This window comes from Zosterops lateralis (assembly GCF_965231275.1).
Source record: "Zosterops lateralis genome assembly, chromosome: 17".
NCBI classification, from domain to species: Eukaryota; Metazoa; Chordata; class Aves; order Passeriformes; family Zosteropidae; genus Zosterops; species Zosterops lateralis.
The window spans coordinates 10,834,332-10,846,551 of record NC_139777.1 but is presented as its reverse complement, the minus strand read 5'-3'; the positions used below and the strand labels follow the sequence as shown (position 1 = coordinate 10,846,551).

The 12,220-nt window shown below is 47.8% G+C and overlaps 1 protein-coding gene across 1 annotated transcript; it reads right to left on the bottom strand.

The window, feature by feature from the left end:
- Positions 1-1,074: 1,074 nt before the first annotated feature.
- Positions 1,075-12,220, bottom strand: SMARCB1 (SWI/SNF related BAF chromatin remodeling complex subunit B1). Its single transcript, XM_083873839.1, has 10 exons — positions 12,085-12,220; positions 10,368-10,479; positions 9,700-9,729; positions 9,079-9,208; positions 8,368-8,505; positions 7,566-7,693; positions 6,906-7,072; positions 6,282-6,472; positions 2,376-2,507; positions 1,075-1,459 (listed from the first exon to the last, which is right to left on the bottom strand). The coding sequence occupies exons 1-10, from the start codon at positions 12,175-12,177 to the stop codon at positions 1,420-1,422; spliced, it is 1,161 nt and encodes a 386-aa protein (XP_083729965.1). The 5' UTR covers positions 12,178-12,220; the 3' UTR covers positions 1,075-1,419.

Below are 12,220 nucleotides of genomic sequence, written 5' to 3'. Positions count from 1 at the left end.
CTTGCTCAAATAACCTTTCAACCTCTCTAATACAAAGTAATGCCTGGAGTACCACTCTGGTACAGGAGCCTAGGATAAGACTGAATAATATTATCACTAAATTGCAAGTTTTTGGTTTCTGCAGACTAACATCTGGAAAAGTTCCCTCCCACCCAGGAATCAGAACTATCTCTGTTATTACTCAAGTCTAAACATGATAAATTAAGGCCAGAAAGTGTTTTTTGACTGTGCTAGCAGGGTGGGTGGATCAGCAAGGATCATAAAACCTATGGCTTTATCATGAAGGCCTGAACATAACTGTCAGGCTGCCAGCAAAATCTGCCTTGCTTGCAAACACTCATCAGTTCTGGCAGTGAATGGTAGGAACTCTGTCAAAGAGATGGGGTACCTCAACAGCAAGACAGATTCTAATTAGTTTGTAAGCAAGCTTGGATTTTTCTCTAAAACTCACTTCAGTGGATTTTGTTCTTAAACTCCCTAGAGAAAGACAGGTTGTTTCTGGGGTTGTGAAGTCCTGACACTGCAGTGCCAAGGGCATTCCTGACACCCACTTTGCTTTGAGTGTTCTGTGCACTGCAGCTGGCAGTGACCACAGCAAAGGCACTGGCTGCAGAGAAGCTTCAGTCCCAGTGACTGGAAGCTTTACCTGCTCTACCACTGCAGAGACTGTGCTGTTTTCCAGATACAGTCTTCACAAAAAAAATCAGAGTTCACCACACACTAGGCTGACATCTGACAGAAATGGCTCTTAAGTCTGTGATTTCAGTTAAACTGTTCCAGCTTGTTGAGTAAACCAGCTGAACACCTCCCCAAGTTCATTACAGACTGTGCCAAGTCTGGTAACAGACCAATCCTTACAGAACTGTTTGCTGGTTCTAGTTCTAAGCCTCTTTCTCACTTTCCCCTTGCACCAAAAGATTTTGGGCTGTCATACCTGTGGAAGTAAAGCACCCAGGAAAACTGAATGCATGTGAGTGTTCAGCATTACAGCCAAAAGCATTAATATCAGCCCCTGGGACCACTCAGTTACCAGAACAGCACAAAACATGCTGAGATTCACTGCTCATTCAAACTTACTGAACTCAACCTATGTTGTATGCATTCCTTTTATTTAAAAAGTTGTCCTAACAGTGCACATTGCACCTATACAAAAGAATCTTTACACTGTGCACACACAGGTAAATAAGGGCTCCAACACCTGCCACAGGTCTGAGCTGGGTCACGCTGCCCACGCAGCGCTCTTGGTACGTGGCTGGGGGTGGAGGGGTGGGGGCAGAAGTCAGCAGTACTGGGAACTCGTGGCAAGTGGAATGTGTGTCCCCTTCAGAGACAGAAAGACCCCTGCCAATTCTAGATCCTTTTGGGGAGAGGAATAGGGATAAAGTCTGTAGGAAGAGCACCAGTGTCACAACAGGAAGGTTACCAGGCTGGAGCAGTGTTGGCCAAACGTCTCATGCGCCTGAGGGAGAGAGAGAGAGGTACAGTTAGTGCATGTTACAGTCATGGGAGGTCTTACCCAAACCAGAGCTTTTGGGGAGGCTGCCACAGCTTTGCCAGCTTTGTAAACAGGTTTACTCCTAGACAGAACTCCTCAGTCACCTGAGTATGCCTGTTGATAAGGCAAAGACACTACTTTCTCTAACAGCACTTTTGCTCATTAACTTGGATTGAACCAACTGCTACTGTAAACTCTTCAGTCAGCCACAGCTGATATACAAAATGACTGTGCTACTGTTAATCAGCAGCTAAAAAGACATCCTGGGAAAGAGCTGAGCCAGTATATTTACTGTATCCACAGTGTATCTTTTGGAGAGATACTAGCCATTCATTTATATCTGCCAGGAAGAATTTCATCAAGTAGGTGCAAGCTCTCAACTGCTTGTCAAACATCACTTAGCACGTCTCTGGTGGGCAGAGCTGCTCCTGGAACCACACAGTGCTCCCTGTGCTGGCAAAGGTTGGCATCAGTCAGGCTAGAGCTGGGAGCTTGCCCATTGCTACATCAAATTGAACTTTACACTACAGGAAGCTTTGTGGAAGGATTCTACGGGAACATGACAGTGCACGAAACTCCAATATGTTTGATTCATGCCCTCCTATACAAACAACTCCCCTGGACAAGAGAAGAGCCCAAGGAAAAGAAATAAAAAGGGTTAAAATAAAAAGGAAACCGCTGCAAGCAGGAGATGGTAAAATAGGCATTTCAATGCTTGTGGAGGAAGGTGGTAACGGTTGAATACCCTGAAGCTAAAGTTGCTGTTGTGAGCAAGGCTGACATCCTGCCAGCTGGCTCTCAGAAGGGAAAGATAAACATCAAAGCTGGGAACTTCAGTCAGGGGACAGGCCAAGAGAAGTGTCCAAAGCAGTGGCAGTACCTTGTGTTTCTGTCCTGGTCTCTGATCTTCTTCTCCATCTCAGCGTCCGTGAGGGTTTCCAGGAGAGGGCACCACTGGTCAGCGTCCCCCGTGTTGCGGATGGCGATCTCCACGGTGGGCAGGGGGTTCTCACTGCAGGGCACAGAGCAACACCCATCAGTGGGGCCAGGCCACTCCCCTGGCCCACCAGCACAGGGACAAGCACAGGGACAACACAGCACATCTACAGTATCTCAGGCTTTACCACTCCTTCTTCACCCTGCTTAGCACAGTATGGTTCCCTCAAGTTCACCACGGGCTCCTGGTTACACCCTTGTGGAACCTGAAGTTTCTGGAAAGCAGCTACACCCACCTCCAGCCACCACTGGAGAGGGATTAGTGCTGGACCTGCAGTTCTTTCCCACACAGGCTATTACACCCCTGGTGGCAGGGTTCAACCCCGAAAGGCACAGCTCATCCCAATCCATTAGTGCTGGGAGCACTTCTCCCAGTGCAGCCCTGGAGCTGGGGCTGTTCCCAGGGCTCCCTGCCCAGCCCTGCTGTTCTGCAGCTCTGACCTCCCAGCTGTAGTTTGCCTAGCACACCCCTGACAGCTCTTCCCTGGCAAAGTCTGCCTTTCTTGGGAGCCCCACACTGGAAAGAGCAATCTTTTAGAACCTGCTGTTGCAATCAGAAGCCGTGGCTAACAAGCAATGAAACATCAGGCTGTGCCCTAAATCACAAGATTTGTTCCTCAGAGATTCCTCTGCCCTGACCAGCTGTATTATCACATGCACAAAAATATTTACTGCTTCACTAGCTGCTTTTCAGTAAAAGTCAACAGGAATTGACCAAGAGTAGTTTCCCAAATATTGACAGTGGAGCCGGAAGCCCAGCATAAATACAGAGGAGCCTCGGAATGTAAATGTTTGCTCTGAATTCTCAAAAGTGGCTCAGCCTGAGCAGCAGAAGTGTGTGTGAGAGAGGAGCCCTGGGACAGGTGTGCACACACATCCGGCCCCCTCCCCAGGGACGTGCACCCCTACACAGGATTTCAGCACTCCCAGCCAGCCCTCTCATTCCCTCAGGAAAGAGCTCAAATGCTAATCATCATGGGAACACGCAACATCTGCATCAAAGCTAATAATCTAAAATAACAACTCTTCAAAGTAATGCTACCATGAAAAATTAATCCAGAGCCTTTGGTATCTGATCTGAGGAGGAAGCTTTAATTAAATCTACTGCCAGTACTGCTGACATCCACTAAACAACACTCAAACCCAGGAATTTCTGCTTAGTCCTAGAATGTCACACATTCCAGGCAAAATCAGATGTCAACTGGAGTTTTTTAAGTGAGAGCACGATCTCTGCCTCACTATGCTCAACACTGAGCATTTACTGAATTAAATGGGGGATGGAAAGCTGGACTCATGCATAACCTAACTGCCAGGCAACTCCGATACCACATTTCTTTAACAAAGAATCAGAGAGAAACTAAAAAATCCTTCCTCATCTCCCAATCTCTATAGTAAGACAACTCCTCCTCCACTGCTTTTCCTGAAGAGAAGGAAAGTGCTGCTGCCAGAATGGCTGAAAGGCACTGCCAGCTGCAGGCATCCACTGAATGGCAAGGCACTGGCCTCTGGCAGTAGTGTCAGGGGCACACCAACAAAGCAGGGAGACTTTTGGAAAGGTGACTCCTCAGGCTCATGGGAGAACCTGTGCCATCACTCAGGTCTCAAAGGAGGAACTGCCTGAGGTGCTGTGTGCTGCCACCAGAAACACTCAGCATGCAGGAGGGAACATCACAGCACACACTGAAAACCCCCCAGGCAGCAGGTACCTGTCTGCCTCCAGTCCTGCCCATCCACTGGCCTTCAGGCTTCCCTTGTTTTGCACAGAGCAGTTCAGCTGAAAAAAGTGCCCTGGCTTTCATCAACTGAAAGATAGTTTCACCTCTCCCTCAGATGATTAAGAGGCACATGAGTTCTCAAACCCCCAGTCCCTTGAGATATTAAGGTTCTTTTTGATACATCTAAAGCAGACCCTTTTCTTACATCAATGGAATGATGTTGGAGCAAGCACCACTCCTGTGGTTTGGAAATACAGGAACTAACCAACCACAGAACCCAAATATCATTAATCACTGTAAGGTTTCAAAAGTACTCCTTTGCTAGAAGAAAAAAGGGAAGAGGAGGACATGTTTGTACTATGACAAAAAAAAAAAAACGAGGTTTCAATTAGGTGTTTTTTTTCTCTCTGAACAGCTCATGTCTATGTACTTTGTTCTGTTGGGGTTCTTTTTTTAGTTTTTTGTTCTCCCTCCTGCGATACTGCCACAGTCTGAAGAAGGCCTGAAATCTGCCTGTTTGAACTGCCCCTAACAGGAAGCAGCCACCTACAGGAAGTACTATGGCCCAAGAGATGTTTTTAGAGAGAATAGTGTGAAGCTGGCATTAACATGAGCTGGACAGTACTGACTAAAACTTTATTTGCTGCAAGTTCCAGCAGCAGAGCAGAAGCAAGGGGAGAAATGAACCCCACTCCCAAGAGTCAACACTCACATGGATTATTTTCTTGGATACCTGCAATACACTGAGAAGCACAGGAAGGAGGGAAGACACTTCACTGCAGGCCACCATGCAGACAGTGCTGCAGCACAGCATGGATCAGGTTCTCATCTACCACCCTGCAAGTTCCCAGCACTCCTCAGGAATGCCCACCCACTGCTTTGTGGGAGGTGGTGGTGTTGCTGGATGTAGTCCCAAGCCAAAACTGCAAGTATCAGTCCAAGATTGTGGAGAGAAAGATAGAAACCACCTTCCACGGGACATCAGCAGGATGGACACACCACTAAGAATTTAATTCAGAGTTTAATTCACATGAGCTAAAGGGTTCCTTTACCATTTTCTAATATGAATCACTCTGGGGATCACTTTGGAACCAGGCAGTTGCTGTGAAAGACTGGCAGGATAAAAACTGGACCCAGGGGGAAGCAGAGTGAGACCAGTGCAAGAGCAACTAGGCCACAGCAGATCAGTGTCTATCTCTCACAGAAGGCTGACCAGACAGGAAACCTTCAGATGGAGCAGAGCTCACAGCAGCCTCCTCACAGTCTCCAGCTCCTCTTTGCTTACTCCCACTCCAATTACTCCCTGCCCTCTGCCTGAGGTAGGACAGGGCCAGGCACGTTTCCCTGTGCTGCTTCCTTGAATTGACCCCCACAAAACTGGTGTCAACAGTACCATTCCCTCCTCTGCAAATACAGCATTTGCTGAACTCTTAAACTTCCCTGACTGTCGCCATGACCCGAGGTCACAAAACCTCAGAGTGTACATTAAAGGACTGTCAGAGCTGCAGACTCAGCACTGTGCTGTGGATAACATCAGTGCAGGAACTCACCAAAGAACGCTGCACAGCACAACTGGAAGCCATTTAGGAGGCAAATTACAAAGCTGACTAATCAAATCTGACAATGCTGTATTCCAGCTGTGAGGAGGGCCCATGATCAACCCACCTCTAACATCAGCCTGGGTAGAGAGGTACAGTTTTCATCAGACCAAGATCAAAAAACCAAAGCTTGAAACATTGGCTGGCCCAAGTTAGGCAAGCCAACAAAACAAAAAATGTATCTGGGGCTCATCATGACCTTACATTAGAAGAGGGACTATCCCTGTTAATTAATGCTGTCAGCAGAAGCTGACATTTCATCAATATTGGGTCCTGAAATGTATTAGACCCAACAGGAAATGCTATTTATGAACAAGCACAAAAAATTGTTAAGACATACAGAATGGGTGCAAGCCATAAGGACTAACTTCAAACAAAGCCTTCTGCATCAGGTCAGCTGTTCTAAGATCCATTGATGCAAATGCCCATGAAGCACAAACACAGCCCAGAGGCAGAGCAGGAGTGGCAGTTCAGTACCTGAAGGCATAGGTCTTCTGGTGCCAGCTCAGCTGTCCCCGGATGCTGTAGGCAATGGTGGTGACAAACTCCCCGCCCAGGCCGAGCTCTGAGCACAGCTTCAAGGCAAACTTCTCTGGGGAGTTCTCCTTCTCTGACATGTCCCACTCAAACTGGTCTACCAGGGAGATGTTTCCTACATGGATGTTCAGCTGGAGATAAGGGAAGAAACAGGTTATTTGTTTCCACTTGCACAAAGGTTTGTCCAAGGTAACTGAAGTGACGAGACAGAGGCTGAAGAGAAGAGAGCAGTAACTCTCAGTTCATCTGCAGAGCTCCTTAACTGAATTCTTAATTTCAGTAGCAAGAAGACAACTCAGCATTGCTCACCAAGGTTCAGCTCTTCCAAAGGAAGATAGCAATGCTTTAACTGAACTATTTCATCATCTCAGAGGCTGGGCACATGGACGTTTAATCATCTGTCACCTTGGTTCTGTTCTCAATGCAAAGGACAAAAGGGAATCTGGTTGGAATTAAGAGCTCCTTTGCTCCAAGGGAAGGTTCTGTACTCTTAGTGCCCCATAACATAACTAGAGAAACCCAAATGGCTCAGCCCTCATTCTGTATTCTGCCTTCCTGTATTACCTTAATGATAACTCGTTGGTCTGACTGATCCTCTAGGATGCTGTCAGTCGGGTACGACTCGATCTGCTGTCGGATGGCAGAGGCAATAGCAGGGACAAACGTCAGAGGATTCAAATCCAGGTCATCACAAAGAATCTCAGAGAACATTTCTGGAGTCATCAGCTTTTCTGTTACAGAACAAGAAGGAACACTGTAAACTTCCTTAGAAATTACTGTCTGCCACTTACAGAACACACAAAATCCCACAGGGTGAGGTGACAAAGGGAATCCCAAATGCATTACCTTTTGCTTTTAAGAGGGTGTTTTGTACCAGGTCTGTAAGGGCAGACACAGTGAAACAGGGGCCTACACCCTCCTTTACCTGCTCCATGGTATTCAGACAGTGTGGCCACAGAAGCCACAGCCATTAACCTCAGCTAACAGAGTACCCTCAGACCACTGAGCTGATCAACTGACTCAGGAAAATCTGCCAAACTCTTCAGACAACATGTGTCCAGGAATGACAACCCATGGAAGTGGCAGAGCACTGGCTAAGAATGCAAGCACTGAATACAGTCCAAAGTGGGAGAGCTTTAAAGCTTTGTCTGTATGGGGCAAGGACATTTGGTGATGGACACAACTTTATCTCTCCAGCCTCAGGAAACTCTCCTTGCTACATACCATTCATGTTCCACGTAAATGCATCTCGGAGTTTCTGCCCATCAATTTCCATATCAAGCCTGATTGGAACCAGAACCTCTGGCTGGGATGCATTCTCATGGATCACTGCTGGGTCATGGTCATCAAAGCTACAGTGGAAAGCAACAACACAGTATAAGCAATGAGCACATGACACATCTGGCATCTGTAGAGGGAAGGCAACATTTGCTGGAAGCAATCCCCACACTCCAACTCCCCGATCTGTCTATAGACAGACTCCTCAATGCAAGCTTACAGGGCTGTGGCAACTAATACCAGTTTATCACCTTTTATTACATCTATCATAACACATTCCTGCAAATAAAACAAGGTAGTTTTCTAGGATTAGATTTATCTTGGTTGCCTTAAGTTTCATAATGGAAAAAAATGTTAGTAATGAGCTTCGGCAGTGTTTTCCACTAAATAAACTAGATCAAAGTTACTGGTACATGTCAATGAGAAGCAGCCTGTCTTTCACAAAGAGAGTCTGCAGGCTTCTCAAATGACAACTTGCTCAGCAAATCAGCAGGAAGTAGAAGGAATGCATCAAGAAAAGAATGAACCATTTTTCTGACCAAAGGAAAGCCTCTGCTCTGAGCCATGGATGGCTACTGTAACACAGAGCCTCAAGACACACAATTCAACTAAGAACCTCCATGTTAATGACTTGTAGGTCTTTTTTCAGCTGGGGATGAATCACAGCATTACATGAACTCATCAGTACTACCCTGGCACATGTCATTTTGGTACCTACTCCCACTTTCCAGAAGCAGGAAGGTCTTACCACAGAGGGAATGTTCTCTTCTTGTCCCTGCCCATGCGGTTCCTGTTGATGGTTGTGGAGCAGGGCACTGCGTCCAGGTGATGGGAGCTGTTGGGCAGGGTCGGCACCCACTGGTTGTTCCTCTTTGCCTTCTGCTCTCTGAAAGAGACTGGATGTTAACCTGCAGGCCCTCAGCACCACTGCTGCTGCTGAAGGAATGGTGTAATTTTAAATTTTTAAGTGCTATTATCAGTTCCTGCTGTTTTACTCTGGAATCACCAACATTACTGCTCCACCAGGAACTCATGTTCCACACCAGCCTCTCAGGCCATTCCCCAGCTCGCAAACATCCAGCAGATATGAATCCAGGTGCAACTTTATAAATACTACATTCATATTTGGATTTTCTGTCTATACTTTACAAAAGGACTGCTGAGAAATGCAAGGTCTCCAGAAGGCAGTATGTGCAGAGAGCGTTCTGTAAAACATCTGTTACAGATGGAATGCAGTAATTGCAAAAGAAGTTGTATCATCAAACACTTAGATTTTCCTTCCTGTTTTATGTGGGCAGTAACCCAATCCTCACACTCTGGAGATCTCCATTTGCCCAGCACTGCAAATACTTAATGCAGAGTAGCAAACAACCCCTGCCCAAGGGCCTGGGCTTGTGCAATTCCTCATGCTTCCTGCCCAAGCTGACATCTTCCAATCACTCCATTCTGAGCTTGTTACCTGAGGTAGGTAGGAGGTTCTGTGCTGATGGACACTGCCTTGTACTTCTCATCATTCCCATCCAAGATCTCTTCTACTTCAGAGGCCTTTAGCAGCGTCACGCTAGTGGCCAATGTTGTGTAGCCGTGATCTATTACCAGGAAAGATGCCAATAATTAACAGGGCAAAGGGCTACAGAGCACTGTAGCATGAACAGGCTACATGGTGACAAACCCTCTCTGTCACTGCAGGAGGGACTAACACAGAGATACAAGTGTCCTTTGGGCTTCATCTTCTTGTAGATATTTACAAGGCCCAGAAAACAATCAACCCTCAGTGGACTGAAAGGTCAGAAATAGAAATGCATCTCTACAGATGATTGATAGAAAAGCTATAAAGACTTGGGAAAGGGGGAGGGACCTCAGGACAGCTCTTGCTGAATGACAGAGACCATCTGCATTGGAGAGTCCTGCTAAGGGTCTGAGAATGAAGGGTTAGGCTGGGATCAGGAGGCACAATTAGGGAGACCACAAGGAGAGATCAGAGGAAGAGGATTAGACAATATTATTGTAGTTGCACCAAAGGTCACAATGGACATTCCTCCTCTAGCACAGCTAAGAATAACACACAGATGAGACTTACATCTTCGGGGACTGTGCGACCGCTGATTTTCTGTTGAGGAAAAAAAGAAAGCAAGAGGTCAGCAGGATACTTGGAGGAAAGAGACGTAAGTCCAGACTAAACCATTATTTTTCTTATGCTTTAGTCTACAGAACATACCAGAAGTCATACTGCTAAGAAATTTAACTGCTTGCTATCAAAACAACAATACCAATATTGTTCCTGCAGTCACATCAGTAGCAACACCACCACAAATTCTGGCAAGCACAAACATCCAGTCCCTGCAAGAAGCAAAGTTAAGCAAAGATGCAAATCTTCAATGGGGCATCCTTGCAACACTCCTGCCTATTTAACAAAAGAGACAGACACCCCTCTTAGTCTACAAAAAAACTCTTCTGAAATATTGTATTGGTTTGGAGATGTGGCTTTTGCTTTGTGATGAATGCAGCCAACCCTAGGAGCTCCATGATGGATGTTTCCCTCTCAGAACGTTTGTGATCAGGTGGCATTTGCTGCCAGGCTGAGCCAGGAGCCACCAGCGCCCCCGTTGCAGAGCGCTCCATCACTGGGGCAATCTGAAGGGACTCACACAGCCCTCGAGGTGCACAAAGCTTCTGAATCGCCAGGAACGGTTTCTCAGGGCAACGCTTTCCATAAACATTACTGGGAATGTTTGCTCATCTTCTCACCGTGTGAAGAGGCCACAATCTTCTTCCTCTCCTCCACCGTGGCCAGGCGCCTCCAGAGTGAGGGGTACCTCTTGTAGAGGGAGCCGCGGAACATGCGCAGGTAGTTCCCCACCTGCAAGGAGAGAGGGGGACATGGGGCCTGCTGTTCCATTTAGGAGGGTTTGAGCAGAAGTTGGGAGAAATTCAGCCCTTTCTAATGATAAAAAGGGCCTCTCAAGAGAGTGTTTTTGTTGGGTTTTTGTGCTGTGTTTGGCATCAAACAGCACAGCGATTTTTCTGGCAATACAGAAAATATTATTTCACTGGTGCTATCTTATTTCACTAGATCCAAAAAAACTCCCATCCACTGATAATAGGAAATTTAATAGGAAAACACTCAATTCATCTGCATGTATTTTTGAACCACCTACCCCTTCTTTGCTTCAGTTTCCACATCAATGTGCAGTGCTCAGTAAGAATATAACTAAACCCAGCTCTCTGACACGTTATTTTTACTTTGAATCTCCCCATTATCTAGACATTATTTGACTACAGCAAACGCCCAGAGACTTGTATTTTGTATTAAACCCTTTGAACATCAAAAATGTGATTGCTGCCAATAGTCCTCCTTCAGATTTACTTACCATCTGTAAAGCAGTTCTGTTCTTTCTGGCATAAGATCCTCACCTGTGCTGAAGGCTACAGCAGGCCTTGCTGAACAACACAACTATTTCTAGACTCTGAAATTAAATTTTTAGACTGACAGGACACTGGCAGACTGCCACACAACAAGGCTTTCACTCCTTGTTTGAGAAGACTCTTTTTTGATCTCAGTTTTTAGCTGTATCTTTCACTCTACAGTGCTCATCAACACGCAGAAATTAATGGTAGATAAAAAATACAGTCCTTTTCCTTCTCCATGTACCTGGTATGGCAATCTCACAGCTCAGCTGACTGCAGTTACAGTTTGCTTTCAAACTCTACATTTCACATGAGTGAGGGGTGTTTAGTCCCTGCTCAACCTATAGAGCTGGCAGATAAACTTAGCCAACAGCCCCTTTTCTGCATCAAGCTGGAGGCTGTAACATTTTTTCCTGTTTTCAGCTGTTTCCCTGGTGCTAAAGGGCCGGTGTTTATCACTTGAACAAGACTCTTTGTCAGGGAGGCTCAGCCCCGTCCCAGCACAGCACAACACGGTGCCCGCACAGACACGGGGCTGCTAAAACCGCCCGCCGGTGCTCGCTGGCCACACTCTGCACAAGGCAGAGAGAAGGAGCTGCACCGGCTCATTGTGGTGCTGCTCCCCAGCCCAAAGGCGAGGTGTGGGATTCGCTGCCTCGCAGCGTGTGAAATAACCCGAACCCCTGAAACAACTGTGTACAGAAATCCTCGGTGAAGAGGAGCGGGGCCTCGGGCTGCGGCCGGGCGAGGATCCGGTCCCCTCGTACCCGGTCCAGGGGCCGCCCCCAGGGGAGCACCGACCCCTCCCGGGCCTCAGCGCGGCTGAGGAGCTCGGGCAGCGCCCAGCGGGGGCTGAGGGGACCCGGGGGCCGGGAGGCCGCTCCCTCCACACCGGGGCTCTCCTCCGCCGCTTGCCCGCCCTCAGCGAGTCCCCGGCCCGGCCCGGGCCCTGTGTCCCCCAGCCCAGCCCCTGTGTCCCCAGCCGGGCTCTGTGTCCCCCAGCCCGGCCCCTGTGTTCCCCAGCCCGGCCCGGGCCCGGCTCCCGCCCGGGCCGCACCTCGGAGCCGATCATGTAGAACTCGCCGTCCTCCTCCAGCTGGAACTTGACGGGCTTCTGCCCGAAGGTCTTGCTCAGGGCCATCATCATCATCGCGGCGGCGGCACCCGGAGCGCGGCCCGGCGGTGGCGGCGGC